At 37.1% G+C, this 19,547-nt stretch overlaps 1 protein-coding gene across 1 annotated transcript in view; it reads right to left on the bottom strand.

The window, feature by feature from the left end:
• Positions 1–1,396: 1,396 nt before the first annotated feature.
• LOC124532223 (protein draper) overlaps positions 1,397–19,547 on the bottom strand; it is a 42,749-nt gene continuing 24,598 nt past the window's right edge. The window contains exons 8-18 of the mRNA XM_047106994.1: positions 18,671–18,816; positions 17,886–18,036; positions 17,035–17,141; positions 15,835–15,996; positions 7,692–7,898; positions 7,076–7,234; positions 6,152–6,328; positions 4,897–5,064; positions 4,370–4,699; positions 4,019–4,144; positions 1,397–3,831 (exon numbers count right to left, since the gene is read on the bottom strand). Of these exons, the coding sequence (XP_046962950.1) occupies positions 3,608–3,831; positions 4,019–4,144; positions 4,370–4,699; positions 4,897–5,064; positions 6,152–6,328; positions 7,076–7,234; positions 7,692–7,898; positions 15,835–15,996; positions 17,035–17,141; positions 17,886–18,036; positions 18,671–18,816 (1,957 nt within the window). The 3' untranslated portion in view covers positions 1,397–3,607. The remainder of the gene's footprint in view (positions 3,832–4,018; positions 4,145–4,369; positions 4,700–4,896; positions 5,065–6,151; positions 6,329–7,075; positions 7,235–7,691; positions 7,899–15,834; positions 15,997–17,034; positions 17,142–17,885; positions 18,037–18,670; positions 18,817–19,547) is intronic.

Raw genomic sequence — 19,547 nt, 5'->3', positions numbered from 1 at the left:
AACAAGACAGCGAGAACGCACTTACACATACCTGACTATGAGATCTTCTAAAAGAAAGTATATTTTTAATATGATGAGTAGAAAATATGAATATGATCGCTATTGAGTAGCATTAAATGACGATCATATATTTATGATGCGTTCTCACTCTCGGTCCAAACCTATTAGTACTATAGAGTTAATATCAATTACAACAATTTAGGCAGTAGATAATAACGTCAGGTAATTTTTGACAAGACGGGACAAAATGGCGTATTTGTAAACTTTATGAAAATAAGAATTTTAATTAGAATTGAAAAGAAGTAAAACTGTATAATAATGTATGAGTAACGAGTTCATATTTTGTATATGTTTCTATACATCAAAACAGAATTTATAGTTAAAAAAATAAATAAGACAAAGTCAAGGCAAGATTAATATCATAAAACGACAGTTTAAAAATAAAGCCATTTTATCCACATACAATCCTGCCAATGCAAAAATGATTATCGCATCGGTCTAATAATTAAATTTTCTAACGATTTGAAAATTATTGCTATCAATTTAATAATTCACCGCTTTAGTACAAATTTTAAAAATATTTATTGAAATCGGCATTCCGTACGTATTAAATTTAATAACAGATCCAATAAAAAAAAATTGAAACAGTTCATTAATAAAATTTAAATAATATCTATTCGAGTACGGTTTCATTTAAAAAATATGAAAAAAAAACATTACGTCAATCAAATCAACTATAAAGAAATATATTTTTTACATAAACATTTGAACTAAAATAAATCGAAGTATGACCACATTTTATACTATATATTAATATCAAACCAAGATAAAGCCATCTCAAGCTGCTTGTGTGGATCATAATTCGTTGATGTTACCGTATTGGCACGAGTTGAGCAACTTCTTATAACTTAAGCATACACAATGGGAACAAACTCTGAACTTGCTAATAATCCATCAAATAAAATGAACCCTAATCTTTAAAAAAATGCATAAAATATTACATACAAAAACATATAATATAAAAAATACCAAGGGATTATATATACAGATAGAAACGAACATAATAAAAAATTATCAATTACATTCATCAAAATAATATTTTATCGCTACAAATATTGTTCCCAAATGTATATTCATGAATGCTTATAATAATTCAATATCCTTAATATTTCATATAAATACGTATTTCTTACACCGTTTCAAATACACTGCGTCTATTGATTAATTATATACATTAATAATTGTTTAAATTATTTCATATTCTTATTTTAAATAATATTTTATAACATGATTGTAAAGTATTAAAATGCTTTAATGACAAATTATTGTATGTTTCCTTATCGAGAGAAAAGGATGTACAGACATCATTAATAAACATCTCTTTAGTAATAGTAAATACTATTTGACATTCAAAAAAAAGCAAATTAAATTAACTTGTAGAAAAACCTGTTACAAATATAATTTAAAAATATTAAATATATTAAAACTAATTTCGGCAATTACATTAAAATAAAATTTATACAAGTGGCAACATTTAAACAATATTTATTTTTAAATAAAAACCTGTCATCTAAAATAAAATGTAATCAGTGGAATGTAACAGGTGTCATTCATTAAATTGATAAATTGATTTATCTTATAATTATTATTTTAAACTAATAAATTTTACAAAATTTAAATAATACGATTTTCATCAGATTTACCTAAATTTTTTTGATTATTTTTGAACACACGAATATTTAGGATCATCTGAAGCACATCGCATTATATTTAAGCGTAACAATGCGAAAACCAATCACAATACTAATTTTAATACGCAATCGATCCAATTTATTTTATATATTTAATACTTGTTTTGAGAATTCATAAACATTACAGATTAAAAATCGCTCAACATTTAAATTTTTTTAGATTTAAAACAAAATATATAACCTTTTTTATAAAAATAATAAAATACTGCCTTTACTTTGACAGATTAGTTAATTTATGTAACCCATATTGACTATTACTAATTATTTATTTGGCAACCATAAATCTTAATACATTTCGAGGTAGAGACGAAACAATGAAAATTACGGTATATTCCACGCGTTACAAGACATATGCGTGAAATGTATGTTTTCAAGATCACGTTTAATTAAACTTTGCTGAGTATTCTCCTCACGAAACACTTTATTTCAGTTAATTATCATTATTACTGTTTATGAAAGGTAAAAGTATTTTTTTAACTAACAGAAGTACAAGAAGTACAAGTATTAAAATATATAATCAACAGGAATTTAGATTTTTCTCTATTCAAGGGAGTGGTTAAATTTATACTCGAATATTGAAAAACATTAACCTACAATCTTCACGATATAACAAAGTTATGTTTAATTGCCCGTTTACAGTTGGTGTCTAGTCTAGAACCTTTGAAATCTCGAGAATCACCTCCGCGAATTTTGAGACGAAATACTTAATTGACAAAAAATAAGTGATGTGTATAGGGATGAAACTTTAGAGCGCTGAGAGTCTGGTGTGAAACCCAAATCGCGTGAAATTCCAGTTTCCTTAATTCACGTATACTTAGAGGCCGAAGAAACAGAAAAACACAAAATCACAGAGAAAAGGTCCACCCGCGGGTGAAAATGATCCGCGGGTGAAAATGATCCGAGAGAAGACGAATTTAACCGGAAAGGTCAGATAGTAAAACTGTGCATAATATTGTCGCTTAACTATTAAAAACGGCCTTATATGAATAGTGAGAGGTATGGTCTGCAACAAGGTCTAATGTAAATACTTAGGGCGCAAAGACGGACGTACCGTATAAGCCTACTTTGAATGCAGAGATTCAGGAGCTCATGACACCAGACTCCGAAAAGTTGACTAATAAAGAACTTGCCCGTAGCGCTATGAAATGACACGTAAAATAGCAGCGAACGCTACTCAAAAACAACAGTCGTTTGTCGACGAGAAAGAACAAACAAATGGAAGAAGAAGCTGAATAGGGATCTCTGGGTAATTTTTTAAAGCCCAGTGATAGTTAATTGAGATATGTCACGTACTTATCATTTTGAATTTTTAATAAAAAACTCAAATCGATTTTGGCATACGGTGAATTCCCATTCGAAAGTTATTTGTATTCCATAGCAGCAACAACTAAGAATAATCTTTTAAAAAACAAAGTGGTTTTTTCACTTTCTAGACTAGACCTTAATATTAATTCTCGTTTTTGTTAGGTCGATTTATTAACTTATATGATATTTACGTTCCTGGTGTTAAAACACACTTCATATTATCGGTAGAGTAATTCACCTAACGTACATGTATTATCACCAAACACCGAGGAGCATTCAATATACGTATCAAAATATAATTTGTTTCCACTAATATATCACATAAATAAAAAATAAAATTGTATACGCCCCCGAGTAAACCTACAGACTATGTATTTTCGGCGATAACTCCAATATTGTTTATATATTGTCGTAAAATCACAACCGCATGATGAAAATTCAATTTCAAAACTAAGGTGCGACAGATTCTTTGTAATTCAATAATATGAGTTGAATTGGCTACGCATAGGGGACGAGCCCGTTGGGCCCCCGAGCGCCCCCGCGCCTCCGCGTCACGGCTCGGGGGGCCCGGCGCGCGGCTCGGAGGGCTCGGAGGGCTCGCAGGGCTCGGAGGGCTCGGCGGGCGCGGCGGGCGGCGCGTGCAGCTTGGGCAGCGGCGGGATGGGGGGCGTGGCCGCGTCCGGGGCGGGGCCCGCCACGCCATTGTTCATCCTCTGATAGTGCGGCTTCCACGTGTTCGCCGGCGGGGTGTAATTCAGATGGTCGTACTCCATTTCTATTCGATTTGCAATTTTGTAACAGGTTAGTTAAATTATTAATCAGTTAATGGACTACACCTACCTTTTAATAATCTTATGTTAATTCATTAATAAAATACAGGAATTAAAATATTAGAAATAACGAAGTGTATTTATGTGTTACAATATATGTGTCATGTATGTTATGTTATAACATTATCTCACCGTATCCCTCCTTATGCTTTATCTCATCATAGACATGGTCCAACTTATTGTCTTCGTCTATGCAATGGTACAGGTTAGGATTAGTTAAATCAGCATCCTTATTCTTGAGTGACATTGGATCGTAGCCTAAAATGATAAGCAATTATTTAATTTTGTATATAGTTGTTTGTCTTTTAAAAAATACATATTTAAATATGTTTATTAATTCCAAGTAAAAGTATATGAAGCTTTGGCAGTAATGTGGATCTGAAACTATATCTTTAAATACATTATGTTGGGTTTACAAATCGAAACAACAAGTAGCAATCTCAATTATGACTCCATCCGAGAGCGATCGCGGACGACACTTACCTCCGTTGGAGCAAGTCGCAGTCATTCTCAAGCGCTCCATAGTGGCGTTGTTGAGTTTGCTGCCGGTGCCCAGGTTGTTAAAGATGTGCGTCGCGTTATTTAGCAGCGTGGCGGAGTCGTCGCGCGCCGACCCTTGGAACGAGTACACCGGGTTGTCGAAGTGCTGCTGTTCGGGTTGCGAGCCGGGGTCCGCCGTGTAGTGCACGTGAGCGATCTCACGCTTCAAGCTGCGCACGCGCTTGCGGTAGTACAGCAGCAGCAGCACCGCGCCCGCCGCGCACGCGCACACCAGCACCACCATCGCTGCCGTCAGCGCCGCGTTGGAGCCGCCTGCCGACACACCACATACAGGACACCGCGCGCGCGCACGCGGGGAGGGGAGGGGTCATACAGGACACCGCGCGCGCGCGCGGGGAGGGGGGGGGGTCATACAGGACACCGCGCGCGCGCGCGGGGAGGGGGGGCATACAGGACACTGCACGCGTACATGGGGGAGGGGGAGGGGGGGTTTGCGGGCGAGTACTGACCGCTGGCTCGGTCGATGACGATGGCGTCGCTGGCCGCCTGGTCGCAGTTCTCGCCGATGAAGCCCCGGTGACACACGCAGCCCTTCACGGGGTTGCACTCCCAGTTACCCACCGACGAGCAGTTGCAGGCCTCCATGCAGTGATCGCCGAAGTAGCCTTCCGGGCAGACTACAGACCATAACACAAGAACGTGATTATTATTTGTACTGAACTTATTTTAGTTCACTCACTAGGACGCAGCTCTCCACGTCAAATTATTGCTGGCGTCCATTTGTAAAAGTGAGTGACGCCTGTGCAAAACAAAATATCTGTGTCCATAAGCCGAGTAAGCGTAGAGATAGCAAAAATAATACAAAATAAATATTTACTAAGTTATTTTTTTTTTAAATAAATAACTTTAATAACATGTAGGACCGCGCCCTCGTAAATAAATAATAAATAGATCTATACTACAATGGCGGACTTGGCAAATGTTTAGTCCATATAAAAAGCAATAAAGGCCTACCGCCAAGTCGGAATTTTAGGTCGTTCACCTAACATTAAAAATGAGAATAATAGTGATGTAGTCCGGCTATTTAATGTCACGGCGGTCAATCTCATGGGAGACCAGCCAACTATGCTGGACATATAGTGCATAAGTGTGTACGTAAACATGGTGCAATCTGTATTCTGTCACTCTCATCATTCAATGGGATGACAGATCCGGAAAGAGTTAAAGCCCAGGACCAAAGTCTCTTCATGCTTATACGTGCACAATTCCAACATCCCGGCTTTGGGCTGCTACTGAGAATTTATCGATACAAAAATCTAATAATTTTTTATCGGCCTGGATCCGGGGCCCCACACGAAGCCTTGGTGGTAGGGCTTTGTGCGAGCCCGTCTGGGTAGGTACCACCCACTCATCAGTTATTCTACCGCCAAATAACAGTAGTCAGTATTGTTGTGTTCCGGTTTGAAGGGTGAGTGAGCCAGTGTAACTACAGGCACAAGGGACATAACATCTTAGTTCCCAAAATTAGTGGCGCAGTGACGATGTAAGGAATAGTTAATATTTCTCACAGCGTCATTGTCTATGGTTGATGGTGACCACTTACCATCAGGTGGCCCATATGCTCGTCCGCCAACCTATACCATAAAAAAAAACAGTTATTGAATGTTTAGATTTGAATCGAGGGTAGTTTCTATAGAAACTTCTAATAACATAAAAAAAACAAAAAAAAAAAAAAAAAGCCCCTCGGTTGGAGGCGACACTGACACTGCGTGCAGTAGCTGCCGGTGTACCCGGGCGGGCAGCGGCAGTAGCCGTCGTTGGGGCGGCAGGCGGCGCCGCGCGCGCAGCGGCACGGCTGCGTGCAGCCCGCGCCCCACCAGCCCGCGCCGCACGCCGCGCCGCACGCCGCGCCGCGCCAGCCCGGCAGGCACTGGCACGCGCCTGCAACACGCCGCGCTTTGTGCCTATATCTGCTCGATTGCTCAAAATAGGTACCACCCACTCATCAGTTATTCTACCGCCAAACAACAGTACTCAGTATTGTTGTGTTCCGGTCTGAAGGGTGTAGCCAGTGTAACTACAGGCACAAGGGACATAATATCTTAGTTCCCAAGGTTGGTGGCACATTGACGATGTAAGGAATAGTTAATAAATCTTACAGCGTCATTGTCTATGGGTGATGGTGACCACTTACCATCAGGTGGCCCATATGCCCATATAAAAAAAAAATAAAAAATTGCAACACCAACTAATATAAAAAGTAAAGTAAAGTAACAGCCTGTAAATTTCCCACTGCTGGGCTCCGCTCCCATTAAGGAGAGGGCTTGAAACATATTCCACCACGCTGTTCCAATGCTTGTTGATGGAATGCACATGTAGCAGAATATCAATGAAATCAGACACATGCAGGTTTCCTCACGATGTTTTCCTTCACCGCCGAGCAGGAGATGAATTATAAACACAAATTAACCACATATATATAGCGTTGCTTGGCTGGACTTGAACCCGATATCATCGGTTAAGATGCACGCGTTCTAACCACTGAGCCACCTCAGCTAATATTTTAAAATGGTTTTATTTTTCTATAATTTATTTATTGTTTTAGGAAGTCCAGATTACAGTAGATAAAACACATATGCATTATGTCCGTCGAATTGTATTCTTTTTTCAATATAATGTAGTAGTTACCCGTGACGTGGTGGCAGTCCGCGCCGTTCTTACAGTTGCACCTCTGCGCGCAGCCCTCCCCATACGTACCGAGCGGGCACGGGTACTCGCAGTTGACGCCCGTGTAGCCGCTCGGGCACGAGTACTTGCCCGTCACGGGGTCGCACGTCGCGTTGCCTGCTACATGCCAAGTGCTTAATGAGCGACTGTACTGAACACATTTTTTTTTTTAAATTAATAAATAGTAATAAATATAAATATGAGACAACATCACATACATACTCTGATCCCAATGTAAGTATATAAAGCACTTGTGTTATGGAAATCAGAAGTAACGACGGTACCACAAACACCCAGACCCCAGACAACATAGAAAACTAATGGTAATCTACATCGACTCGGCCGGGAATCGAACCCAGGACCTCAGAGTGGCGTACCCATGAAAACCGGTGTACACACCACTCGACCATGGAGGTCGTCAATTGATTAATATGGGCACACACGCGCTCCCATTCAAAATTGTTTATTCACTTTTACGCATTGTTCTCGTAAAGTTCACTTAAACAATCGTGATTGTTTGAAAATACGACAGCAAAATATTATGTTTACGTAAGCAATATAGCCCACGTGTTCGTACCCAGGGGGTGGTAGGGGCAGGTCTGCTTGCAGGCCACGCCGAAGGTGCCGGGCGCGCAGGGCTCGTCGCAGCGCTCGCCGCGCCAGCCCGCCGCGCACTGGCAGCGCCCGCTGGCCGCGTCGCACGACGAGTTGTTGGCGCACGGGCAGCGCTCGGAGCACTGCGCGCCGAACTGCCCCGCCTCGCACTGCGTCTCGCATCGCACGCCTAGCGAGAAAAGACAAGCTTTGCTTTACTGTGCCGAGAGGATATTTTTTAAATAAAACTAATTATAACGGATGAATCGCGTATATTAATTATTTTAGATAGGTCAGTCTACCCGTGACCACGAACACTGCAAAGTGCTCGAAACGTCGGGATGTTTAAAAATAATTAATATACGCGATTCATCCGTTATAATTAGTTTTATTTAAATGTGTAATAATCGCGAAAATTTAAGACAACATTATAGGATATTTTTTAATTTTGTCGTCTTTTTAAAATACAGAACTCGATTCACTCAAATATTTGTTATGTTTCATTTGATTGCATACAACATCTAAAACATGTGATTGTCTGTTACAACTTTTTAATATTGAATGGTGTAAATAAGCTACGGTGTGTTTTTAAAATATGAAACAAAAACAAATGCAAACTATTTCATATATTATTTTTAATCTATTTAAAATCGAATGCCGAATACAAATGATGTAACTGCACTGATTCATTTTCGATAGTGACACTCCACATATCTTCAACGGAGAGATCGGATCGATCACCGTCGGCTATGACAACGAGGGCCTTAGCTTTTCCTAAATTCAACAAATGTCTTAAATCTTGAATGGTCATATTCGCATTGAAATCATTTATATTCATTTTCCAAGCGTAGCAGTTACTTTGGAACATTTTGACATGACTCTTAGATAAAAAATCTTGGAATAGAGTATTAGAGGCTTCGTTTGCAGATTTTAATATATTGTTAACATTTTCAGTGTTGCTATATTTGTCGGACCTTTGCAAATATGATCCTTGCTCATCCCTTAGTATGTTTTCATCAATATCTTCATAAGGATTTGCTTTCGATTTATCGCATGAAGTATCGTATGTTATTGTGTTCCAAATAACATCTGTTTTAAAATAAGAAAAAAATTAAAACGTGTCGTGTTCATGATCTTACTATGTCCTTAATACATACCAATCCTCCGTGAAAGACCTGAACATGAGTATATGATGCAATTGTGGTTTTTTAGCTATTTAACACATATTCACAATAAATGATATACTCTACTCGATGCTGATTATACTACTATTGTATAAATATATTAGCATTGAACTAATGTTTTAAGTACTCCATCGAAATTGAATAGAATTATAGTCTGAAGTACATAATAGGCTATTTGACTGTTTTTTAAAATCCATTTTATATTATTTAGTAGAGGTTAAGGAATCCAGTAAAAGCTGATTTTTTTATTTCTAGTACATATTTGCCGAAAAATATGATATTAAAAATTCCATATTAAAATAACACGCGAAAACGCTACTTGGACAATATGGCGCTGCAATGGGTTCGGTGACGTCACTTTGCTGTATTTTAATCTGTGGTACATATAGTAGAAAAGCAAGGTTTACAAGAAAGCGACTTCATTATAAACCCGGCCAAACAGGAGCGTTTTGTGTCACGTGACAAACGTTTGAAAAATAGCATTTTTATTTATTGATTTTTGAATAAATTAAGTTCATATTATTTTCAAGTTTCGTTAGTAAATAACCATTTTTAAACTCATAATATACACTGATTACAATAATTCGCAATTTATTTTTCGCATTGTCAAATAGCCTATTACTATATATCTCGAAATGATGTAACTAACTACCTGAGGACAGTACCCCAGGTATGACACTTCAAATAGCCTATTACTATATATATATATATATATATATATATATATTTATCCCGCAAACAATTGGCCGTCCACTGAAGGCGAAAATGCATTTAAACTGGCGTCCACCTGCTTTTGGCGTCCGTATACCGGACGCCACTTTTTTAGCCGGTGCCACTGAGGTCCTATTCATCCTAGCTAGCCGTAGTACAAAAATCGACGGAAGGTAAAAGTTGCTTAAAATATTTGAAATAAAATATTGAAAAGTTCCCGAAGAAATCACCGCGCAGGTGAGGCGCTGCCGCAGCGCGTATATCGCACACAGTATATCGAGGGGAATTCCTGACTACGGATTCGCTTATTTGGCGTCCAAAATTGCGGCGTTGCCGTCTCGCTCCTTTCACTTGTGACTTGCATAATACCTATTCGGTGCTTGATTATTGTTTGTTTTACATCAGTATGTAGAAATAAACTGTCATTGGAACTTATTTAATGTTTATTAAATATATTAATAATGAATATATAAATTCCCGAGGACTTCGTGGAAGAAAAATTTTAAATATTTTACAATGATTAATATTTATATTCATTATTCATTATACTAACATAAAGTATGTCTGTCTGTCTGTTATCTTTTCGCGCATAAACTGCTGAACCGATTTAGATAAAATTTAGTATGGAGACATTGTAGAGAAGAACATAGGATAATTTTGTCTCCAAAATCATACACTAACGAGATAAAAAAGGAAAGTAGAAAGAAAGGATAGATTCCATCCACGAAATCATCCTCTAAGGGACTAAAAGGGGGTGAAAGTTTGTACAATATCTATATCAATCGTGATTGGTATCTGTACTGTTAAATCTTCTGTTATCTGTGATTGATAGTTTTTATTATTCGGTGTAAACAAACCAAATTGCCATATACGGACGCCCAATAGCTGTATACAGACGTCTAATAGCTGTATACGGACGCAAAATAGCTGTATACGGACGCAAAATAGCTGTATACGGACGCCTAATAGCTGTATACGGACGCCAAATAGTTGTATATGGACACCGAATAGCTGTATACGGACACCCAATAGCTGTATACGGACGCCCAATAGCTGTATACGGACGTCTAATAGCTGCATACGGACACCCAATTAAAAAAACATAATCAAAATAAACTTTATTTAAGTACGCTTTAACAAACACTTTTGAATCGTCATTTTACAATTAAGTGAAGCTACCACTGGTTCGGAAAGTAGATTATACCGAGAACAACCGGCAAGAAATTCAGTAGTTACTCTTTTTCAACATTTAAAAAATACAAAGTCGTGTTAGTTAATACAATTATATAAATTAATATATCCTGCTAGGAAGTCAACAGGTATTACCTCCACGCTTTTTTATCATCTATAAAATCTTGTTTCGAATAATATGCTTTTTTTACCAATCTATTTTTTACAAACGACTTGAATTTACGAAACGGCAAAGTTAAAAATGTCTGCGGAATTTTATTATAGAATCGGATACCTTGCTCCAAGAAGGATTTATTGACTTTGCGGAGTCGGAAACGGCACGTACAATGATGATCACTGATTTTATCAAAGTGATCAATGTTGCTGTGAATATACATAATAGTGTTGTAAATATACTGTGACGGAACAGTGAGTATTCCTACTTTGTTAAAAACATGCCGACGAGAGTCCATGATTATAAATAAACCAGATTGCTCTCTTTTGTATAAATAAATAAAGAGAGATAAAATAAAGACAGATCCAATATTTGCGGCGTTACCCCAAAGTAATATGCCATATGACATAATACTGTGAAAATAACCAAAATATACTAGACGAGCGGTATCAACATCAGTTAGTTGTCTAACTTTTCTAACCGCGTATGTTACGGAGCTGAGTCTTCCTGTTAGGGATGTTGAATGAGGACTCCACTGAAGTTTGGAATCCAATTCTATTCCTGAGAACACCGTAGTATCGGCTACATCAAGACGGTCACCGTTTTAAGATATTTTATAATAATGTTAGAAACATTGGGTAGGGTAAAAACTACACACTTTGTTTTTTGAGCATTCAAAACTAAATTATTTACTGTAAACCACTTGTGTATCTGTGATAACGCACCGTTCATGTCGTCATAGTCAGTTTTTTTTTGAAAGGTTGACTCCTTTAAAATTTGTGAAGTATCGTCAGCAAACAACACTATATCACAAATACCTTTAACATATAAAGGAAGATCATTTATATATACCAGAAATAGAAAGGGACCCAAAATTGAACCTTGTACGATTACCGAGCGATAGTGATCTTGAGGCATACAGTATTATTTGAGGTAGTACTATGTGGCTGCAAGCTACCAACTATAAAATGAAAGCACTGTTCCCAGTAAATTCATTTTATTATAAGTACTTTCATTTTATTATTGTAAATATAAAATTTGGTAGGTGACTTTTATGACATACAGGAAAAATAAAACACAGGAGATAACAAATACAACAACAAAATAATATGATAGAGAGGACATAATTATTCCGATGAAGTTTTATGGGCAGAGCCACTTGTACTAAGAGCGAAAATGAGAGCCACGATCATATTTACGCAAACCAAATATGAATCTTATTTAGAAATTTTGAAATCGCCCAAGTTTTTCGCTGATCCTCCGTGAGATGTGTATAACAGTCGTCGGCGTAATCCAGGATAGGATTCGTATTTACATATTATAACATATTGGGCATCCGTATATGTATAAGCCTTACGAATATGGGAACAAAATAAACGTTGAACTGTTTGTACAGAACAGGGATAGGAAAAGAAAGAGACAACAAACCTAAAGCTGGCAACGTCGCACTTCCAAATACAGTCCATCCTGTGAGGACGCTAAATAATCGATGCCATAGGTAAATTATGATCAATATATCTAGGATGCCTTAAATGTATCATCATGGTTAGGGGTTCAAAAATGTTTGGGCATGACTGAAAGACGAATATCGCGGATTTTCTTTTTATCGGAAAACAACGTATCCCAAGGACCTGGAAATCAAAAAACTAAGCAGTATTCATTAAGACATGTTAAGTAAAGTAAGGGGAACTTGGGGACGTCGTAATGATGCACCACGTGCATGACGCCAAAAAGGTTGTAGGATGTATATATATATATATATATATATATATATATATATAGGCTATTTGAAGTGTATATATATATATATTTATCCCGCAAACAATTGGCCGTCCACTGAAGGCGAAAATGCATTTAAACTGACGTCCACCTGCTTTTGGCGTCCGTATACCGGACGCCACTTTTTTAGCCGGTGGCACTGAGGTCCTATTCACCCTGGCTAGCTGTAGTACAAAAATCGACGGAAGGTAAAAATCGCTTAAAATAGTTGAAATAAAATATTGGAAAGTTCCCGAAGAAATCACCGCGCAGGTGAGGCGCTGCCGCAGCGCGTATATCGCACACAGTATATCGAGGGGAATTCCTGACTACGGATTCGCTTATTTGGCGTCCAAAATTGCGACGTTGCCATCTCGCTCATTTCACTTACGATTACCTATTCGGTGCTTGATTATTGTTTGTTTTACATCAGTGTGTAGAAATAAACTGTTATTGGAACTTATTTAATGTTTATTAAATATATTAATAATGAATATATGAATTCCCGAGGACTTCGTGGAAGAAAAATTTTAAATATTTTATAATAATTAATATTTATATTCATTATTCATAATAATAACATAAAGTATGTCTGTCTGTCTGTTATGTTTTCACGCTTAAACTGCTGAACCGATTTAGATAACATTTAGTATGGAGACATTGTAGAGAAGAACATAGGATAATTTTGTCTCCAAAATCATACCCTAATGAGATAAAAAAGGAAAGTAGAAAGAAAGGATAGTTTCCACGCCCAATAGCTGTAAACAGACGTCTAATAGCTGTATACGGAGGCAAAATAGCTGTATACGGACGCAAAATAGCTGTATACGGACGCCCAATAGCTGTATACGGACGCCAAATAGCTGTATATGGACACCCAATAGCTGTATACGGACGCCCAATAGCTGTATACGGACGCCCAATAGTTGTATACGGACGCCCAATAGCTGTATACGGACGTCTAATAGCTGCATACGGACGCCCAATTAAAAAAACATAATCAAAATAAACTTTATTTAAGTACGCTTTAACAAACACTTTTGAATCGTCATTTTACAATTAAGTGAAGCTACCACCAGTTAGGAAAGTAGATTCTACCGAGAAGAACCGGCAAGAAATTCAGTAGTTACTCTTTTTCAACATTTAAAAGATAATAATACAAAGTCGTTTTAGTTAATACAATTATATAAATTAATATATCCTGCTAGGAAGTCAACAGGTATTACTTCCACGCTTTTTTATCATCTATAAAATCTTGTTTCGAATAATATCCTTTTTTTACCAATGTATTTTTTACAAACGATTTGAATTTACGAAACGGCAAAGTTAAAAATGTCTGCGGAATTTTATTATAGAATCGGATACCTTGCCCCAAGAAGGATTTATTGACTTTGCGGAGTCGGAAACTTGGCTTTATAAGTTTATCCTTAGTTCTAGTGCACGTACAATGATGATCACTGATTTTATCAAAGTGATCAATGTTGCTGTGAATATACATAATATTGTTGTAAATACACTGTGACGGAACAGTGAGTATTCCTACTTTGTTAAAAACATCCCGAAGAGAGTCTCTAGCTCCATGATTGTAAATAAACCGGATTGCTCTCTTTTGTAAAATAAAGAAAGATCCAATATCTGCAGCGTTATCCCAAAGTAATATGCCATATGACATAATACTGTGAAAATAACCAAATTATACTAGACGAGCGCTATCAACCTCAGTTAGTTGTCTAACTTTTCTAAACGCGTTTGTTGCAGAGCTGAGTCTTCCTGTTAGGGATGATAAATGAGGATTCCACTGAAGTTTGGAATCCAATTCTATTCCTGAGAACACCGTAGTATCGGCTACATCAAGACGATCACCGTTTCAAGATATCTTATAATTATGCTTTCTAACATTGGGTAGGGTAAAAACTACACATTTTGTTTTTTGAGCATTCAAAACTAAATTATTTACTGTAAACCAATTGTGTATCTGTGATAACGCACCGTTCATGTCGTCATAGTCAATTTTTTTTTGTCAACCTTTAAAATCTGTGAAGTATCATCAGCAAACAACACTATATCACAAATACCTTTAACATAGAAAGGAAGATCATTTATATATACCAGAAATAGAAAGGGACTCAAAATTGAACCTTGTACCGATAGCCGAGCGACAGTGATCTTGAGGCCATACAGTATTATTTGAGGTGGTACTATGTGGCTGCAAGCTACCAACTATAAAATGAAAGCACTGTTCCCAGTAAATTCATTTTATTATAAGTAGTATAATTTTATTATTGTAAATATAAAATTTGGTAGGTAGACTTTTATGACATACAGAAAAATAAAACACAGGGGATAGCAAATACAACAACAAAATAATATGATAGAGAGGACATAATTATTCCGATGAAGTTTTATGGGCAGAGCCACTTGTGCTAAGAGCGAAAATGAGAGAAACGATCATATTTACGCAAACTAAATATGAATCTTATTTAGAAATTTTGAAATCGCCCAAGTTTTTCGCTGATCCTCCGTGAGATGTGTATAACAGTCGTCGGCGTAATCCAGGATAGGAAGCAAAAGATTCGTATTTACATATTATAACATATTGGGCATCCGTATATATATAAGCCTTACGAATATTGGAACAAAATAAACGTTGAACTGTTTGTACAGAACAGCGATAGGAAAAGAAAGAGACAACAAACCTAAAGCTGGCAACGTCGCACTTCCAAATACAGTCCATCCTGTGAGGACGCTAAATAATCGATGCCATAGGTAAATTATCATCAATATATCTAGGATGCCTTAAATGTATCATCATGGTTAAGGGTTCAAAAATGTTTGGGCATGACTGAAAGACGAATATCGCGGATTTTCTTTTTATCGGAAAACAACGTATCTCAAGGACCTGGAAATCAAAAAACTAAGCAGTATTCATTATGACATGTTAAGTAAAGTAAGGGGAACTTGGGGACGTCGTAATGATGCACCACGTGCATGACGCCAAAAAAGTTGTAGGATGTATATATATATATATATATATATATATATCTCGAAATGATGTAACTAACTACCTGAGGACAGTACCCCAGGTATGACAGTTAGAAGTAGGATAAAGCAAGCATGGTGTCAGTGACCTCTCCAGCTGGTTTCGCAGATGCAAGCGCCGGTGACGTGGTGGCAGCCGACGGCGTTTGCGGAGCAGTCGCACGGCAGCGAGCAGTTGTGTCCGTAGAAACCGCTGCGGCAGCGACGCTCGCAGCGCGCGCCTTCGTACCCCGGACTGCATACACATTCACCTGGATAAAAGCATTCACATTAAATTTATATTCTTGTAATTGCAGCTTCTTTAGAATCGTTAAGATTTGAACATATGTCAAGTCATAACAACAACAACAACAGCCTGTAAATTCCCACTGCTGGGCTAAAGTCCTCCTCTCCCTTTGAGGAGAAGGTTTGGAACATATTCCACCACGCTGTTCCAATGCGGGTTGGTGAAATACACATGTGGCAGAATTTCTATGAAATTTGTCACATGCAAGTTTCCTCACGATGTTTTCCTTCACCGCTGAGCACGAGGTGAATTATAATGACAAATTAAGCACATGAATCAGCGGTGCTTGCCTGGGTTTGAACCCGCAATCATCGGTTAAGATGCACGCATTCTAACCACTGGGTCATCTCGAGTCAAGTCATAAAGGGCAAACAAAAACAATTAATTTAGTTTATAATTTATCAAGTGGATCACACAGGCACTTTTTTGTAAGTGTCGCTGTGTTAATTACTATTGTTAATGGTTAACACGATGCTTCGAAACTTGTTTCATGATCGACACAAAATTTTAGTTTCCTACTCACTTAATAGTTTTCATCTGACTACGGCTGGTAAATCATGTATTTGTTTGTCAGTTTTCGTACATCTAAATTTCAATCTTAATAACATATTAATAAAGTATCGTATCGGGTAATGGAAGTATCGTTAGAAGCATCTCGATTGTCCGATGTTGTATACTTATTAGATGAATATAATAAAATAATGGAATAAGATTCATTTCCGGTTTCATACTTTTAAGTCAGAAGGCGTGTTTTTTCTCTTTGTCATTTTAGTATTTAAACTAAAATATTTATTATTATTACGTACTGCAGTTTATATTATTAATATATTTATCCAAGTTAATTTTTAAGAACAAAGTGCCCAATCCTGAGTCTTGCAAGATCTAATGTTTTTTAGAAGTGTTATTCAAATAAATTTATATCTTTATTAAAGTATTATAAAGAATAATTATTTGGTTGAAACTTGAAAATAAATCCGTAATTGTATGTAATAATAAAACATACCATTGACAGGGTTACAAGGGGCGTCGTTCTCACATTTACAAGGCTGTAGACATCTATGGCCAAAGGTTTTTCCATTACATGGGCGATCACATTTCAAGCCGTCGAATCTATAAACAAAAAAAAAATCATTGCAACTATTAGACAAATTGACAATTATATACTATTTTTATTATTACATATTATCTTACTAAGCCAAAATAGTAAATTTTATACCAATACATTTTAATTAACTCTTCGGATTAGTAGATCACAGATATAAAGGTGGTTCTCATCTAAGATGTTATTTGCCTATAGTTACACTGACTCACTCCTTTCAAGCCAGAAATAAAATATTAGACAAATATTACCGTTTGATGGGAGAAAGTATGATGTGTTGCACTGACCCCTATCAACGAGTAAGTTACAACAATAACAACAACAACAGCCTCTAAATTCCCACAGCTGGGCTAAAGGCCTCCTCTCCCTTTGAGGAGAAAGTTTGGAAGATATTCCACCACGCTGTTCCACTGCGGGTTGGTGGAATACACATGTGGCAGAATTTCTATGAAATTTGTCACATGCAGGTTTCCTCACGATGTTTTCCTTCACCGCTGAGCACGAGATAAATTATAAAGACAAATTAAGCACATGAATCAGCGGTGCTTGCCTGGGTTTGAACCCGCAATCATCGGTTAAGATGCACGCGTTCTAACCACTGGGCCATCTCGAGTAAGTTACAAAGTATCACAACCATTTATGAAAATATAGGAATAGAGTAGAGTGTATTTGATTGGCAGTTGATTATATGCTTTCAGAATCAGTAAGACATGTGTATATTCAGCAAGAAGTTTTTAATGTGAGTAAGCACCGACCCGGGCTTGCAGTCGCACTGGCCGGTCTCGTGCGAGCACGTGGCGTTGTTGTGGCAGTCGCACGTGTCGGCGCAGTTGTCGCCGTACAGCGGGAACGGGCACGGCTCCTCGCAGCGCAGACCGCGGTAGCCGGGCGCGCACAGACACGAGCCTGGCACAGACATATTTGCTACTAGTCACGTGATACATTCAGAAAAACATTTTAGTGTCGGGTCATTGATGAGTCGCGACACTTTAATGACACGCGACTACTCGACACTAAGCCTGAATACTAGATTCAGGTTTCAGGGCTCAAATTTTAGACTATCGAGGCAATATGAATTATATCAAGCCTGTTAGTTTCTGGGTTTCGAGCTAATTGAAAGGCTCTCATATTTTTCGATAGACGATAAAAAAATTGCGGTTAATGCCTTGCCGTGTAAATTTAATTACGTTGATTGTATAAATATAGTTTTTTAAGTTGTATAATATATTTTAATTTCAACTTTAAATAAACATGTTGACACGATACACTGTGAATGTTATGTACACTTGTAATCGATGTACATATCAGAAATTGTTTTTCTTTTTTCTTTTTTTGTAAGTTGTGTAAGCCATCAATTAATATCTATATTGTTAATGTACTTAATAAATAAATAAAAGTTCTTAAATATTACTATTTACTAAACTTATCCCACGTATATCGGATTTTAGGAGATATGAAAACACTTTTTTTTATTCTAGTACAATATGTAGAATTAATAAGTTATATCAAGATTCTTGTGGTCAGTTCGTGGAGTACCGACCGTTGACGGGCGAGCAGTGTCCGCTGTTCTCGCAGCGACACGTGGCGCGGCAGCCCTTCCCGTACGTGAGCAGCGGGCACTGGCGCGTGCAGAACTCGCCCAGCCAGCCCGCCGAGCACTCGCACGCGCCCGTCCACGGGTCGCACCTGTCGCACCCACAATATATATTGTTTAATATTATTTTAATTATTAATTTTTTACTCTCGAAACTTGTTCTGTTCGATTTTTAGTTATTATTTATTTTGTTTGATGTATTTTATGATAAGTGATATTTTTTTATGTTTCGTTTTTTATGTCGTGTGAAAGTAGTGTAATTTGCTCAATAAATGTTTAAATACGTAAATGCTTGATATAACGAGTGTGTTTGCATAATATATGAGAGGATTGAGTATGAGTACACACGCCGTCGTTTAAATAAAACTAATTATAACGGATGAATCGCGTATATTAATTATTTTTAAACATCCCGACGTTTCGAGCACTTTGCAGTGTTCGTGGTCACGGTTAGACACGCGATTCATCCGTTACTATTACTTTTATTTAAATGTGTAATAATCGCGAAAATTTAAGACAACATTACACGCCGTCGTGTTTACTCATACTCAATCCTCTCATATATTATGCAAACACACTCGCTACATCAAGCATTTACGTATTTAAACATTTATTGAGCAAATTACACTACTTTCACACAAAATAAAAAACGAAACATAACAAAATATCACTTATCCTAAAATACATCAAACAAAAAAAACAAACTAAAAATACAACAGAACAAGTTTTGAAATTAAAAAAATTAGTAATTCAAATAATATTAAACAATAAATATTGTGCAGCAGTGTAATTTAGCCAAGAGGAGATCCACTCAGTGAAAAAT

This window comes from Vanessa cardui, chromosome 9 (assembly GCF_905220365.1).
Source record: "Vanessa cardui chromosome 9, ilVanCard2.1, whole genome shotgun sequence".
NCBI classification, from domain to species: Eukaryota; Metazoa; Arthropoda; class Insecta; order Lepidoptera; family Nymphalidae; genus Vanessa; species Vanessa cardui.
The sequence above is the reverse complement of the archived record's forward strand: the minus strand, read 5'-3'. Positions and strand labels throughout refer to the sequence as shown.